General features: G+C 37.7%; 1 protein-coding gene across 3 annotated transcripts in view; it reads left to right on the plus strand.

Annotated features, from left to right (window-relative positions):
* The window catches only part of kcnip3b (Kv channel interacting protein 3b, calsenilin), a 32,389-nt gene that overhangs the window by 11,989 nt on the left and 3,232 nt on the right, over nt 1-17,168 (plus strand). The window contains exons 2-7 of one of the 3 annotated variants that reach the window (XM_036595226.1): nt 104-272; nt 9,561-9,563; nt 11,642-11,766; nt 13,455-13,524; nt 14,339-14,409; nt 14,489-14,596. In XM_036595226.1, the coding sequence (XP_036451119.1) occupies nt 104-272; nt 9,561-9,563; nt 11,642-11,766; nt 13,455-13,524; nt 14,339-14,409; nt 14,489-14,596 (546 nt within the window). Of the gene's footprint in view, nt 1-103; nt 273-7,112; nt 8,029-9,560; nt 9,564-11,641; nt 11,767-13,454; nt 13,525-14,338; nt 14,410-14,488; nt 14,597-17,168 lie in introns of those variants that run through there. The other 2 variants (XM_036595228.1, XM_036595227.1) reach the window with 2 other exon arrangements.

Below are 17,168 nucleotides of genomic sequence, written 5' to 3' on the forward strand. Positions count from 1 at the left end.
TTAATGAGGAAAGCAGTAAACTCTCTCCCTCTCTTTCTTTCTCTCTCTTTCTCTCTCTCTCTCTCTCTCTCTCTCTCGCTTTCTCTCTCTCTCTCTCCTGCAGACTGATGGTCAGAGAGTGGACGGTTTGTTGTCGGACTCCAGCGTGGCAGACAGCGCCCCCAACAGGCCGCAGGAGGGGAAATGGCAGAAACCGCGATTCTCCCGCAGGAGCTTAATGAAGTGCTGCCTGGTGAGGTGGATCATCAGCAATACAGCACCACAGGGACCAGGTACCCTCGTTATTGGGAGAACCAAATAAAAGTCCAGCAGGGTCCAGGGAAATGAATGTATTAGCCACAAGGCTAATGTAGCCACCCAGGTGGAAAATTGAAAGCCATTTCTAATATACTTTAGTCCATGTTTATAGACCACAGTGGGGGTGGAAATGGGCCGGAACATGCCGGAACCCTGTTCCGGAAGTAAAGGTCGGGACAGAATGGAGTTCCAGTGTGGAGTCTAATCATATGTTTTTAGAATGTGATTGGACAAACCATACATATCTAAGCTGTCAGTCGACAAGTCTGGGAGGTGCTGCAGCAGGCTCTGCCCACCCAGTCTCCATGGTAACCTCTGTCAGTACACCATGTGTTTGGGATGTAAATGCAAGAAATTACAATCGGAAATAAATGTGGCACTGCACTTTCTAATTTTTATCATCTTATTCCTTCGTATATGTAGTCTACTCAATTTATTAATGCTAACTAATTAATGGGATTTAATGATTTGTTTGTTTATTGCTGAAAAATTCAGCCAATGAGCTCAGTTTAAAATGCGCAATATAATTTAGCGTGTTAGTTAATGCGATGTAGTGCAACATAGCATAATGACTGATACCAGAGACATCATAAAGAAGGAGACTGATCACTGGTTGAAATATGAATGGTAAAGCCTGTAACAAGCAACATGCATCTGTTTATGGTGACAGTCCTCAGTGCCTTCAGTAAAAACAACCAAAAAAAGAGCCGGGAACTGGGAAAAGTCCCCTTGTTGTGGAGATCTGCGCTACAAGCTGAAAATTTGTTTTTGTGTGTTATTTGAGCCAAAGCTACAAACTATTTATGCTGTTTTTGTCAGATTGTCTAAGTTATTTAAAATATGTTTTTGAAACATTAATATGGTAGTTTTGGTTTTATAGGTTTCTGTATATTATCTTATACCGCATGTGTACACTGCATGTGATATATGTGTACATGTGCTGCTAATATTGCACAGAATTGCACAGTATTTTCATTTGCACTCATATTGCATACTGTATGTGTATTTGTCACAGCTACAAATGCTCACAGTCTGTATATATATATTAATATATATATATATAATATATGTATATATATTAATTTCGATATTTCACTTATTACTTAGCATTTATATAGTGTTTATTTAGTAAAATGTATTCTGAGATGCAGAGTAAGAATTTCATTGTGCAGTGCAGCCAAGATGGCCATTGAGTGGACAGGCTTTCCTATAATGCTGATAAAATTATGCTAATGCTAGCCATTTGTTGCATGCTAGCTGGGTATTTAAATATAAACAAATCTAATGTAAAAGTATCTGGACACTAAAGCCTAGATCACATAATGGAAGAGGTAGTTCAGTGTTTCTGAAGTAATGGTGGTTCTTTTGAGAAGCGTTTGACGTTTTGCTGGCTCTTTTTAGCCTCTGCCACTCTTTTAGGGTGTGTGTTTTTATAGTGCTCTTAGTTTAATTTTTAAGAAAATGTCTAAGCCTCTTAGCTTACGAACCAATTCTGGGATTTTTAAATAAATTTCAAAAAGCCAGATTTAGTTTTGTTTCCTCTGTATAGAAGTCATATTGTCTGTTTGTAAGAAAAATTTGTAGATAAACTGTTTTGTATGGGTGGTTTCATAGTGGTTAATCAAAACATTGATGGGTATAAGGACTGTAATGTAAATGCCGAGGTAGGATAGATTTCCTAGATTAATTTGCTGCAATCAGTCAAAAAGTACTGCTGTTTTTTCACTGAAGGTCAGAGACCCCTAATGTAAATTGAAGTTGGTCATCTAAAAAAAAACAGTCAAGCTCTTGAAATGTCCTATTAATGGAGGAACTGCTTGAAGCTTTTATGTTGCTTTAAAGAACAGAGACCTAATCTGCTCAACACTGACCTCTAGTGGCTGTGGGTTTCATATCACAAAGGAGGACGATGGTGGTATTAAAATGTAATAATATGAATGAAATGAGATGAGTGAATTAATTGAACAGAGCACAGTTTTATAAGAACAGACCACATCACACATTAGACTGATGCATCTGGCAGACTGAATGGAGGACATTCGTCATGTGTTCATGTTCAGATTCACTGCACACACAGACAGGCCCGAACAAAGACATGGCTGAGCCCCTGAGAAAATGTTAACCCCCCCCCACTATGATGTGTGTATATTTTATAGACAGTAGAATTTTTACACTAAGCTTTTTATGACTGTTGTGTATAATACTGGGTTCGTCTGGAATCCAACAGCAAGACATCTGGCATCAACAACTCCCAAAATAATCAAAACCCGGTTTATGCCACTGCTGCAGCCTTTCGGGAAAAAACTGAGAGAATTGAACTCTTGGCAGAGCTTTCTACTTACCACTGCGGTTTGAAGACCGTTGCTGCTTGGGGTGACAGAATTTTCCATTGCAGCTTTGTGGAACATACAGTTTGCTGTCCATCTACCGCAAACATGTGAATGTAGCGTTAGTTGCAGTTAGCGATGCTAATTGGTGGGCGGTAGGCTTCCATTTTGTCTTTTTGGCCTTCGGGCTACCACAAACACCGCATTTGGTCCTCAAGGCAACTTGTGCACCACTGCTCTAGAACGTTATATCTGTATTATTGTGTAATTTTGATTTCATAATGCATTATAGAAAAGTAATAAACTCAAGAGTTTAACTTTTCTGTATGGCATCATAGGGGATGTTTTACCATCATATTAGAGAAAATCTCTGGTTACTTTAATTTTGTTGGAAAAAAAAAAAAAACAAAGAAGCAGAGCACCTCCTGCTGAGCACTTCTATTAATGACTGAAGCAGAAAACCAGGAGTTGCCAATTGTTGTGTCCGCCAGGTGGCGCCCTCATATTTAAGCTTAAAACTAAATTATATTTTTTCTCAGTGTAAAAAAAATAATTTTCTTCTAAATTATTTCATTTTATGCCCTGCGATGGACTGGCGACCTGTCCAGGGTGTATCCTGCCTTCCACCCAATGACAGCTGGGATAGGCTCTAGCACCCCAGAAGGATAAGCGGTTTAGATGATGTATGTATGTATCTATATTTCATTTTAACCTTAACATATTCTTATTATAGTTTACTTCTTATAATTAGTTGTAGTAGGTAATATTAATAATAAGAATAAGATGATTTTTTGCTAATAGTAATAACAGTGGTATAAGCAGCTGCCTAAATAATGAAGCAGTTCAAGTACTTTTATCAGCAATAAATATAATAGTTCTTAGTAATAATACATTCTAAAGTGATAATAGTTAATTTTTTAATAACATTCAAAATGAAAGAAATAGTAGAGTCTTTACATTTTTTATTTTTCAATTTTTTATTTATAATTGAAATATTAAAAAAAATATATATTATTTTTATCATCATTTATCCAAGTTATAAGTATCATTATTACATTTTTTTGTTTACTTTGTGGACTTCTTTACAGTAACTCTCAGTAAGTCTATAGCTCATTCAGTTTGGTCCAGCCTGTGTTCTGCTGGACTTTAACAGGTCCATCAGGTCATTAGGCCTCCTGTTGGACTGCTTAACTCACAGTGGAGATGAGCTGAAGCTGCCGGGGCTCTGCGTCCATCTCCTTAAGAGCCCTCACCTCCTCTCTGCAGCTTTTTGTGCTGAGCTGCACAGCGTGCTTATGATGCATAAATTTAAAACTAAATTATTAACTACATATAACATTAATGTTTCCTGATTGATGAGCAGATCTTGCGCACTTAGATACCTCACTGTCATCTCAATTTCTGACTTATCATACATTTTCCGAAGGTCATTTCAGGTCAAGGGGGAAACAAAACTGTTTTCTGTCAGAAACGGGTTTCTGACCACAGCTCAGGTCAGCCCTCTGGTCTGTTACTGATCCTCCAGCACTGCTGGCTCCTGGTCAGAGTCATATATTAATAAATGTGAAGTCAGGTCATAAACATGCACATATTCAGAGAGCAGTCTAGAGTTACTGTATACAGTCAGTTTAGTGGTACAAATGCTTCTATTTTACATCATTTTTTTCTAATTTCATAATTTTTTTTCACTACTAATTATATAATCAGCATAGTGAATTGAAATTGCAACTATTTACATGAATTTCAAAATTTCTTTGTATTTAGTATGCTCCTCTTTTACATCATAACATGCAAATACAATTTTTTTGCCTTTTTTGTAATATAACAGTTCAATGCAGTATGTAAACATTTTAAAACACAATCATTTCCCAGTCCGTGCAGTCCATTAATGGAAAACAACCTGCAGCCCATTTTAAATTCATTAGGCCTCATTCTCCAATATTTTCCTGAGTTTGTTCTTAAATGTGTCCTTCAGAAAGGTTCTAAGGAAAAGTCAGCTTAAAGCGCAGAACTGTTCTGACCTTTGTGCTCTTGAGTGTGTGTAGATTCTGTTCTTACCTAAGAACAAACCCAAATAAGAAAACACTGGTGAATGTCAGAGTCTTTGTTAAACTGCATAAGTAGGTTTTAAAAAGAAGTTAATTCTTAAGAATCGTTTGTGAATGAGGTCCATTGTTTCGGCAGTATCCAGCTGCAGACCTACAGCACCGCGCTTTCAGAGCCGCACTATCAGCTCCTTACAAGTACACCTCTAGTGGTTCATAGAGCCTTAAAAAGGATGGATGAACGTTCTTCAAGGGTTCTTTAGTAAATGGTGCTAACTGCATGTACAAATCATCACACACTTGGCTTAAACTGAGTCGAGTAAGTTGCTGCGTAGGAAACAGACAAAAGTAGAGACATAATTGAGACTTAAAGATGATTATTTTTAGCGATGCTAATGTACTTTAGTCCATGTTTACAGAGAACAGTAAGTCATACAGTGTGAAAAGCTCCATAATCAAGTTTGTTAGAGATACTGAACAACTTAACACAGTATGAGGTGAGTATGTGATGATTTAGGCCTGCAGTTAGCACCATGCTAACTATTAGCCATTTATCCATTACTTGTTAGCTATGTTAGCCTTGTTGACTACATTCAGGTTAAGAGGAAATGGTGTAAGTCTGATTTTTTTGGCCAGATCATTTCTTTAAGTGTTCAAAAGTAGTGATAAGTGTTTGCAAACCTGCAGACGTAAACATTTCTGCGTTAAGCTGAGTGATTAATGTATCGGTGTTGTGATTTGAACAGGGCTGAACTGTAGAGGTTTAGCTAATGCCTGAGTCAGCCTGGTTTACAGGAGCGTTAGAGCTGCATAATGGCCTTCCGCTGATGCAGGAGAATCTGATCAGAGTAAAAACATTCAGCTACTTTATTAGCCACTTTAATACTGAGGATGAGTAGAGTGGAAACGGAGGGAGGGAGTTTGTTCATAAGTGTGTTTTCAAACTTAAACAGTACAGGTCTGTTTTCACAGTGCGCCTCTGGAAATGTGTTCATAGTGGGCTATACTGGGATTCCAGTCGTCCATTTGATCACTTTCCCCTGCTATCTTTTGCCCCATTATCTTCTTCATTATTTGTTGAATGTTGGGATGCACAATGATATCTGAGTCATATCGATATCAACAGATAATTGCTTTTAAAGAAATAATCATCATCAAACAGACAGAGTAGATTTGGCCAATATTACAAACTGATATTTGATGATATGTTGATTGCACTTAGGTGATGCTGGGTTGCTGTGCTAAAATTTGTACAGTACTGTGCAAAAGTCAGAAACCACCCTTTATTTATTTAATTTCCAGTCAAAATGGCCACATGTACAAGTTTTTGATTTTTCAGGAGATATTTTCAAGAGATTAGTTATAAGGTAATCCACTTTCGTAAGGAAGAAAAAGTCAAAGGAAAATAAGTGAGTTTCTAAAACTGGAGTTAAGAAGATGATTAAAAGCTACAGAGAAAATTCCTAACAACCACCTGGAAGACCTGGTAGACACCAAAACTGTCCCCATCAGATACTTACAGCTTTCATCTTCGAGAGATGAAATGTGAATGTGCCTGGATTACTTCAGAAAATGATCAACCAACTTCTAAGGCTGAACTTTGGAGGTGTGTCTGCAGATTTCTTTGAGAAACTGAAAGTGAGTCTCCTGAAAAGAATGGAAGCTGGAATAAAGGTACTGAGTGATACACTCAAACAAATTATATTTAATTGTTGAGGATTCTGTGTAATTATATATTACATATCTGTTTTCTGTTGTTTTTTTGTACTTAATGGCCATTTTGAGCGAAAATTAAACTGTATATGTACAGTATATGTTACTATCAGCAGATGTGTACATGAATCGGCCCAGAATGCCCATATCAGTGCATCATAGCTGAACATGTACAAGTGTGTTATGGTGCTTACAGCATTCCTTTTGGTGAAATTCGACAGTTTTGATTGCATCTGTAATGGCATAATTCTGCCATTATGGATTATATGTAATTACTGCTCAGGTCAGTATTATTTTTACAGTATTCACATCTGTCTTATACTGTCTAGTACTGAGTATTGTTATGTAATCTATGTATTGTTGGGCTTTGAGTCTTACTTTGCACTTCTGTGTACTTACTGTATTGTGATTTAGTATTTTGAGCTGCACTGTCTTGATCTCTTGCACCGTGTGGTTCAGTAAACACAATCTTTGTAGGAACATCATTTCAGTGGTTCTTCCTCATGCTCTTAGGTAGTTTCTCCTTTTGCCTCTCAGTTCCTCTCAGTTGTTCTCCCTCATTCTCTTAGGGAGTTTCTCCTTTTGAGTCTTGGTTCCTCTCAGTGGTTCTTACTCATGTACATATTTTGTGTCCAAAGTTTACACGGTGCTAATTGGTCCAGCTTCCATTACTTCTTAGAAAGAGGAAGAGAGAGAGAGAGAGAGAGAGAGAGAGAGACAGAGAGAGAGAGAGAGTGCATTATGTGGAGCTGATGGTTGTGTGTAATTGCTGGACTGGGAGTGGTCTCTATGGAAGATGCAGTGAAACTGGCACATGGCAGAAAGCTCTGACGGATTTCAGGACAGCGATGAAGTGAGGCTTTTTGAGCAGAAAGTTGAGTGAGTGAGCAGCCGGATTCTTCTGGAAAGCTTTGGAATGATGAAAATCAGATTATCTGCATAAAGGAAAATCTTTTAGGAATCAACTGAAGATAAGTTTATGACATTTTGTGTTTTTTCCTTCTTTTTATTCTTTGAAAACTTCTTTAAGCCTTTGGGTTTCTTCTGGAAAACTTGGGAATGATGGTTTATTGGAAAAATATGTTCGGCTGCAAGAGTAAAACCTTCCAGGAATCATCTGAAAGTCAAATAGAACAGTTTTACATGGTTTGAGTTTATGAAGTTTTGAGGAGTGTTTTCACTTTTATTCTATAAAAACGTCTTTAAACCTGTGCCTCATGAGTTTGTTTGGAGGAATGGAACACTATCTGTGATGTGAATTTCTTCTGGAAAACTTGGGAATGATGATTTATTGGAAAATCTGATCGGCTCCATGAGCAACAGCAGAAGACAGCTTAGACAGTTTCATACAGAAACTGAATGAAAGACCATACAAAAGAAGAGATACAGTGAACGATTAATGAAACTAATTTGAAGTCCACTTTGAACTCTTATTAATGAAACTGCTCTGAGATCCAGTTTGGACTCCTTTTCCTTTTCTGAGCCATATATTGATCATTAGTCGCCGTATAGCGGTCATTAGCGGCCTTGGGCAGATGCACCGATGGCGATGCAGGGGATGGAGCTGCTGGCCATGGCCGTGGTCATCATCCTCTTCTTCATGATCCTGAAGCAGTTTGGCTTGTGGGAGCCGCTGTCTCTGGATGGTAAGGAAGCCACAGCTGCTTCAATCGGTTTCTCTCAGGTTCTTGCATTGCAGAACCTCTTTCCAAACTTAAGTGCATTTACTCTGTGTTGCTCTATGTTTAGACTCCGGAGAACCTCTGCCTCCAGTTCTCAAATAGATTGAGGAAAATTTCTAAAGCAAATTTGACTCAAGTAAGAAAGACTAAAAGACTGTAGATCTAAACTATTTATACCATTTTTAAACTGATATACAGTTAATTTAAAATTGATATATACTATTTTTATAACAAGAACCCTATGACAAAGAGCTACCACACAGCTAGTGCTTCCGCTAACATTTGCTAGCCATATGTGATAATTTTATAGTTATCTGAGCATGCTGATGGCGAACGATTTCTATTGAAAGTCTTACTTTACTTTCAAAGTAGAACAGTTAGCTAGTGAAGTAGAGCCTGGTTGTTTTTGAGTTTAGTTAAGTTAGCTACCTAGTACGCAAAAAAGCCAGAGCAAAACTGTGCCCCAACTCAATGAGTGTGTTTATATTTACTTAATAATCTGATAATTTCAGAAAATCAGATTTTGTCAGTAACTGGTTCAGTGTGTTTTCGTGCTCTTGGGGGTAATCAGATAGTAGGGAAACTCCGGGTCTACATGAGTCAGGCAGTAATTGGATTTCTGCTTTACAACCAGCCAGCAAACTCACAGAATAAGACGTAAAGTAAACAAAACGGAAACTTCATCGGCGTCTTTTTTAGAACATCAAGTCACATTACCTGAAAATATGAACATACATCATCTAGAAGATGAAGAATATTTAAATCCTTCATTTCGTTGAGCACGTGGTCGGTTGTGTAAAGTGTTAAAGTGTTAGAAAAATTATCAATTTATGACTAGGATCTTAAAAAGTCTTAAAAAGACAGTTCTTCAAGGGTTCTTTAGTAAAGACAGTGGTTCTGTATAGAACCATGAACACTCAAAGAACCATTTGCGTGCTAAAAGAGTTCTTTGCATCATGAATGTTCTTCAGATTGGTGGAGAATGTGTTGTATATGGTTCTATATAGCACCTTTTTGAAAAGGGTTCTATATAGCACCAAAAAAGGTTCTTCTGTTGTTACGATGTCAAGCTAAAATAACCGTTTAAGCTTTGAACATGGCTGGTTCTGAGCGTATCATTCTCATTATGCATTGCCCTTTTTATCTTACCTTGTTAATTTAAAATACTTCAACCCGATAAATGAGTGTTGTTCTTTATTTTTTCTGATTTCTGCCTTGTTTATATTATTTTTTGTTTTATTAGTGTTATATATTTTATATTGTACTTCATAATCTTCTTCATAATGTTAATTAATGCAAATAATCACACTGAAGCATGTATGAACCGATCTACACTGCTGCCTCAGTCTGATGCTTTTATATTACACAATCTGTGTCCAAAGTTTGGCCGCATTGAACTTACATGTGTGTTTCTTTTTTCTTTTACCTCTTCTTTATCTTCTTTCGCCATCCTCCCTTTTCCTCTCTGTCTGTTCTTTTCTTTTTCATGACTGTAGATGGTGAGTGCATGTCTGATAAAACCTTCTACAACTTGTCTAGAACCCTCCAAACTCACCCTTATGTTATCCAGAACCCCAGGCCCATCTACATCTTGTTTAGAAGCCCCAGACTCCCCCACAACTTATCTAGAACTTTCTAGCCACCTCTACATCTTACATAGAACCTCCAAGGCTCCTCCACACCTTATACAGTACAATCCAGACTCCTCTCCATCTTATTTAGGTCCTTCCAGACTTTCCACATCGTAGACAGAGCCCTCCAGACTTTCTGTCTTAGAACCCTCCAGACCCCTCCACATCTTATCCAGAACCCTCCAGACTCTGCCACATCTTATCTAGAGCCCTCCATACTACTCCACATCTCAAGTAAAGACCCTGCAGACCCCGTCACACCTAATATAGAACCCTCCAGACTCTTTCACATCTTGTACAGTACCTCCAGACTCCTCCACATCTTATATAGAACCCTTTAGACCTCCCACATCTTTTACAGAACCCTTCAGACTTCTCCTCATATAATCTAGAAGCCCCAGACTCCTCCACATCTTACATAGAACTATCCTGACTTCTCTTCTCTTCATCGTATCTAGAAACTTCTAGACTCTTCCACATCTTATATAGACCTCTACAGACTCCCCCATATTTTAAACAGAACCCTCTAGACCTGCCACATCTTATACAGAACTCTTCAGACTCCTCATCATCTTATCTGAACCATCTAGACTCCTCCACATTTTATACAGAACCCTTTAAACTCCTCCACATCTTATCTAGAACACTCCACACTTTTAACATTTTATATAGAACCACGCAGACTCCTCCATTAGTCCAGAACCTTCCAGACTACTTCACATCACACACAGGACGCTCCAGACTTCCCACATCTTTTACAGAGCCCCTAGACTCATCCACATCTTGTATAGAATTATCCAGACTCCTCCACGTCTAGTCTAGAACCCTCCATACTACTCCACATTTTATATAAAGAACCTCCAGACCCATTCACACCTAATATAGAACCCTCCAGACTGTTTCACATCTTATACAAAATCCTGCAGCCTCCTCCAAATCTAATCTAGAAGCCCCAGACTCCTCCACATCTTATGTAGAACTATCCTGACTTCTTTTCATCTTATCTAGAAACGTCTAGACTCTTCCACGTCTTATATAGACCTCTACAGACTCTTCCACATTTTATACAGAACCCTCCAGACTCCTCCCCATCTAGTCTAGAACCCTCCTCTATATCTTAGGTAGAACCATCCAGACTCCTCTTTATCTTATCTAGAACCCTATGGGCTGCTCCACATATTATACAGATCCCTCCAGACTCCTCCACATCTTATACAGAACCATGCAGTCTTTTCACATCTTATCTAGAACCCTCCAGAATTCCCTGACATCAACTGTTTGTAAACCTTTGGTTCTGAGTCTTGGTTTTCCTGCTGATTTCTCTGTTGCTCCTGTTATATGAGACTGTCTAGTCCTGGTCTGAAATTCACCCTGGTCTAAATCAAATTTACAAATTTGCCCCCTTACCCAAACCAGGACATGTTTGGTGGTAGTTTTAGCACTGGAGCTACAAGGCTAACATAAATAACAAATACTGGAACTGTATATTAGCACCAATTAGCATAGTGCTAACTAAGTCATCTCACTTCAAACTGTGTAGAGTTGTTCAGTATCTCTAATAGACTTGATTATGTGGTTTCTGACTCTGTATGATTCACTGTTATCTATAAACATGGACTGACTTCTAACTTAACTAATTTCTATAACTCCAGTGCAAAAACTAAAAACTCTAGACACCAAACATGTCTTGTCTGATTGGCTGTGTTTGGAGTAAGGTGACAAACAAATCTAAAACATTAGATTTGTTTGCTGAACTGTTCCTTTATTCCTGTTTTGACACACCCTCTATCCTCCATAAGTGCTCAACCACCTACTTATTCCTCCTGCATTCAGCCTCTCACAAGTCTTGCATCTCCGGCCTGTCTCTCTTTCCCTTTCTCCCCCCTCTTTTCTCTCTCTCTCTCCCTCTCTCTCTCTCTCTCTCTCTCTCTCTCTCTGTCTAACAGACAGCAGTGATAGTGAGCTGGAGCTGGCCATGGTCAGACACCAGCCAGAGGGCCTGGAGGAGCTGCAGGCTCAAACTAAGTTCACTAGGAAGGAGCTCCAGTCGCTCTACAGGGGCTTCAAAAACGTGAGACTGCCTTTATTAAAGCATTTATATTTTGCCAAAAAATCAATTTTACAGTTTTTTCACCCTCACCCCAAATGTAGTTGATTAGCCAGGACATGTTTGGTGTCTGAAGTTTGCCTCTTTTGTTTTAGCACTGGAGCTATGAGGCTAATACAGCTAACAAGTAATGGAAGCTTATATGTGCACCAGTTAGCATGGCGCTAACTGCAGGACTAAATCATCACACACTCTCCTCAAACTGTGTGGAGATGTTCAGTATCTCCAATAGACTTGATTATGTGGTTTCTGACACTGTATGACTCACTGATATTCATAAACATGAACTGAATTATGGACAAAACTATTATTCTTAATTCTTTAGTTATTCTTAATAATACAGTCTCCCCTGAATGTGTAGGAATGGCAAAGCCGGTTCTTTTGTTTTTGCTCATTTGGGTTTGAGATCAAAAAAAGAATATGAGACGGCAACACAGAATTTCAGCTTATATTACTTGATATAACTTTGTTTAATAAGCCATTAGCTGACCATTAATAGCTGTGAACAAATCATTTGAAAATGTACAAAGAATAAATATTTTACCCACATTTATACATTATACATTTCAGTATTTTGCTGCTGTGACTCATTAATTATTAGGGACGTTTTTTTGTAAATGTGATGGAAAAAACTTTTTATGGAATTTATAAATATGAATAAACACATTAACAACTACATGAACTGTCATTTATAAACATTTGTGCATTTTCAAATTCTAATTAACTAGTGATTTGTTCACAGCTTTCAATAGCCAGTTAATGAGGATTTTTTTTGTATTTTATGGAAAATCACCTAAAATATAGTTCTCTGTATTTTTCGAAATATACTTTGAAAGTAACACATTTTACGTTATGCTTTATTAGGCTGCAAGGAAATAAATTGAATAAATGTATTCAATTTCTCAACACACTGAATCATATTACAAAATTATACCTAACTGCTATCAACATAAGCATTTTCTGCAGCAATGACTTTTAAAGTATGCTTTAGCACATTCTAATTATTTTTTAGAACATTCTAAATTGTTGACTGCATTTGTTGTTGTGCCCAATGCTTGTGCATTGGCTCTGATTGATGTTTCCTCTTTTCTTAGCTTTAAAACAGCTTGCATTTCTCCCATAGACAGCTCTCAGGTCTTTATGTTGGCTTATCCTTTTTAACATCAAATGCAGTCTTCACAGGCGAAACTCAGAACTCAAACCAAGAGCAAACATTCAGAGCTGTTAATTGTTTGACCAGTTAATCTAACAGGACACAACTGGGCAACAAGAAACACCTGTCAGTTACACCTTGCATTTTTACCCTACATGAAAAATAGGTGGGTACAAAGTGTCATGTTCTAAGTTAACACATCTGAAAGTAAATGTCAGGAAATAAAAGCTGAAATTCTGATCTTTTGTCTCATATTCATTATTGATCTCAAACCAATACCTTTTCAGTGAAAGCAAGAACAAAAGAATTGGCCTAGCCATCCAGTACTTTCAGAAGAGACTGAAATATAATTTTGAACACATTTAATTGCCTTTTATTTGTAGTATAACTCAATAAGTAGCATCAGTAAGTGTATCAGTATATCAAGTAGTATATTTGTAATATATTCCAAGTGTAATAACAGTTATATTTACCTATACTTAATCTATTTACTTATCAGGAGTGTCCTAGTGGATTAGTTGATGAGGAAACCTTTAAGACGATCTATTCCCAGTTCTTCCCTCAAGGAGGTAAGCTGTTTTTCTTTAAGCTCAAATGTTTGAAGTCATTATAAATTATTAATATGTTAATATCAAAATTATATTACAAATCCATTATATCCAGACATAGATTAAATTTAGTGGCTTAAGTGAAGTAATTCATAAGGCAGTTACTGTAGTAGTCAGAGAGCACTTTTAATTTGTTTAATTTACAATTAAAACAGCCATTAAGTACAAGTTATTCATTTTTCAGCATCAGGAAAAAAGCAGATAACACATTTAACAGAAAATAACACAGAAGCCTGAACGGCTAAATCTAATCTCAGCTGTTTGAGTGTTCAGTGTGTCACTTTTTCCCTTTATTACATCTTCTATTCTTTTTAGGAGACTCACTTAGAAGTTGGTTGATCATTTTCTGAAGTAATCAAACACATTCAGTGATGTTGAGGTCTTTTTTTTAAGACCTGAAGCAGCTTGATTTTCTCCTCTCTCTCAAAGATGAAAGCTGTAAGTGCTGTTATCTGATGGGGGCAGTTTTGGTTTCTACCAGGTCTTCCAGGTGGTTGTTAGAAGCATCATTTTCTCTGTAGATTTTAATCAGTTTTTGAACTCCAGTTTTAGAAACTCCTGTTTTTTCACTTTGACTTTCTTCTTCCTTATGTGCACTTATATGTTATCTCCTTACAAATATCTCCTGAAAATGGATAACTTGTACTTAATGACTGTTTTAACTGGAAATTAAATAAAGGAAGGGTGCTCTCTGACTTTTACACAGGACTCTGTATATAATGAGGGTTGGTTTATGGTTCTGTTTGGGTTTTTCCCCAAAACTGTGCCTTTTTAGATGCAACCACATACGCACATTTTCTCTTCAATGCCTTCGATATGGACCGGAATGGCTCCATACGCTTTGAGGTATGAATAAGACAGTCTTCGGTAGAAATACTGAACTGTGCTGAGGACAGTGAGTCAGTAGTTTGTTTGTGTTTTACAGGACTTTGTGATTGGTTTGTCTGTGTTGCTGCGTGGTTCAGTAACGGAGAAGCTGCGCTGGGCCTTTAACCTGTATGACATCAATAAGGATGGATGCATCACTAAAGAGGTACAGAGAGTTCCACTCCTGTGAGATTCGTCCATTTTCAGTACCACACCAGCACACATCATTGCCATGCATCACCACAGTTTTAACCAGTTGTTCTCAGCCGTCAGTTTCAGAATAGAAGTTTACACTGGTCAAATCAAACCATAACACTAGCTTAGCCCTCTGGGGTCAATGAATTCACCTGCACATGAGATACACCGTGTGGAACTGGTGGATTCGAGTGTCCATCTACATTCTGTGTGAAACTGGCCAATGGACACTCAGGCAACCACTACGGACTGACCCATCACGCCGAAAACCCTTCATTCTTCATTCAGTCCACATCAGAGACACATGTGAAATGGCTGCAGAGAGTTTACAGCTGCAGAAGTTGCTGCAGTGGTTTTGGAAAATAGTGATGAAGATAACGGAGCATTTTGATATAAAGCATATGAGTGTCATGTTATATGAAGAGCCTTTAAAGGAGGATTTAAGAAGATATGAACAAATTGAGAGAGAATGACCTCAGACCACAGAGGGTTAAAGAACTGGTAACACTGTACTGTAGATCATGTTCATAAGGCTACATGACAACTATAAACCTGTTATGAGAGCTGACATAAACCTACCTAAACATTTGTAAAGACTTATTCCAATAAGTGGCAGCTGTCAAAAAGGCTGCTTTTGTCAACTTCAGTGTCAAGTGACAGGTCTTTGTTGACATTAGGTTGTCATAACACTTTCTAGGGTAAAGGGCACAGCACATTATGACAGCTGACTTCATAGCTTAGCTTAGTTTTGGCATGTCAAACACATAATAGTGACTATGTAACACAACCTGACAAGCAAGGCTGTTAAGACAATATTTTCAGTGGCCTTTAAATAAACCGAGTTTCACATTTGTGCTCATAAGGTCTTCATGAAGCCCTGTGGCAAAACCATGACTCTGTACTGACAGAGTTCTGTATATTTTCAGACCCCTAAATGAAGCGAGTTTCATTTTGCATTTTATAAGATGTTATGAAGCCTAATTACAATGCCTTCATAAGGCATCATAAACATGACTAAAAGTATTTCTAGAAATGCATTACACTTTATAGCCATGCTTATTATGCATCATGAATTGTTAACATAATGCATTGTAAGTGTTGTTCATAACCCATTATAAGAGCTTATAAATTGTATTTGTCAGCTGTAAGTAAAGTGAGGCGTGTTTTACACTAAAGGCTCTTCCAGTATTCAGAGTGAAGCTTCAGGCTAAAGGATTGACTGAAACACTAAAACATACAAAGTAAAACTCATTACAAGCTTCAAATGTCAGAGTTTAAACTAGTGCTGCCATCAGTCGTGTTTTACCCAACGTGGGAAAGTCAATGTACACCACTGTTAGCTCAGCGCTAACTTACCACTGCATAACCAATTGAATGCTAGCAGAAATTAGCATTACTGTAGTGTAGTGTAGTGATGTTACAGAGTGAAGGGTTCTGGTTGTTAATGTTAGAACCAAATTACAGTGATAGTGCTCTGCTAACCAGCCTCTCTCTCTCTCCATGCCTTCACCCCACTTCTTGACTTCTTGTTCAGTGTGATGTCAGAGGGGGTTCAGGAGAGGGCCTGATGGGTACATGGTTTGCTGTGATGTAATGTTTAAAGTGAGAGTGCTGTTTGGGGATCTGAATATGAAGTCCTGAAGCCCCAAAGCTGCAGCTCTAACAGCATCAGCTGTGAGAAATAAAATATTGTAAATGCTATAAAATAAATACATTTATTAATCTCACTTTACTCACTACAAGCTGGGACTGACTTCTTTGGCACTGACAAGATAACATGTTATTATTACTACTTATAATGCCTTAACAACTTGAGTTAACAACTCATAATGTATAATAAACATGGTTATGAAGTGTATTTCATTTTTATAAATATTTATAGCCATGTTTATAATGCCTTATAAATGCATTATAACATGTTATGAGGTAGGTTTTCAGATGCTCACAGACATGGTATTCATAAAAAGTGTTACCACACCAACTTCCGCAACAACAAGGTTTATGTCAGCTGTTGTGAAAGGCATAATAGTCATGTAACCTTATGAACAGTGACACAATACCAAAGAATTCATATTGAATGTACTGAAATTGAATGTAAATAGTTACTTGCAATGACTTTGCAAGAAATCATTACAGTTCTTTTATCTATCTGTATAACCTACTGACTTGTTTTCTTGTCGTAACATAAAATATGGCCATAAAAAAATAGTACTACTGTCCTAAAATATCCAGACAGTCCATCTAATGAGTGATTTCCATTTTAAGGTCACCTATTGCTGATACAGTGTATAATCTCCATAGAAAAGCACTGACCAATAGAATGGGACGCAGCCACACATGAGCCATGTCCAGTGCTAAGTGTGGGCTAGAGGGGTATAAAGCCCCCCAGCATCGGGCTGTGGAGCAGTGGAACTGTGTTCTCTGGAGTGATGGAGCTCCATCCAATACCTTTGGGATGAGTTGGAATGATCCGGAACTGACCATCCAACATCAGTACCTGACCTCGCTAATGCTCAATCAAATCCTCACAGCAATGTTCCAAC

This window comes from Colossoma macropomum, unplaced genomic scaffold (genome assembly GCF_904425465.1).
Source record: "Colossoma macropomum unplaced genomic scaffold, Colossoma_macropomum, whole genome shotgun sequence".
NCBI classification, from domain to species: Eukaryota; Metazoa; Chordata; class Actinopteri; order Characiformes; family Serrasalmidae; genus Colossoma; species Colossoma macropomum.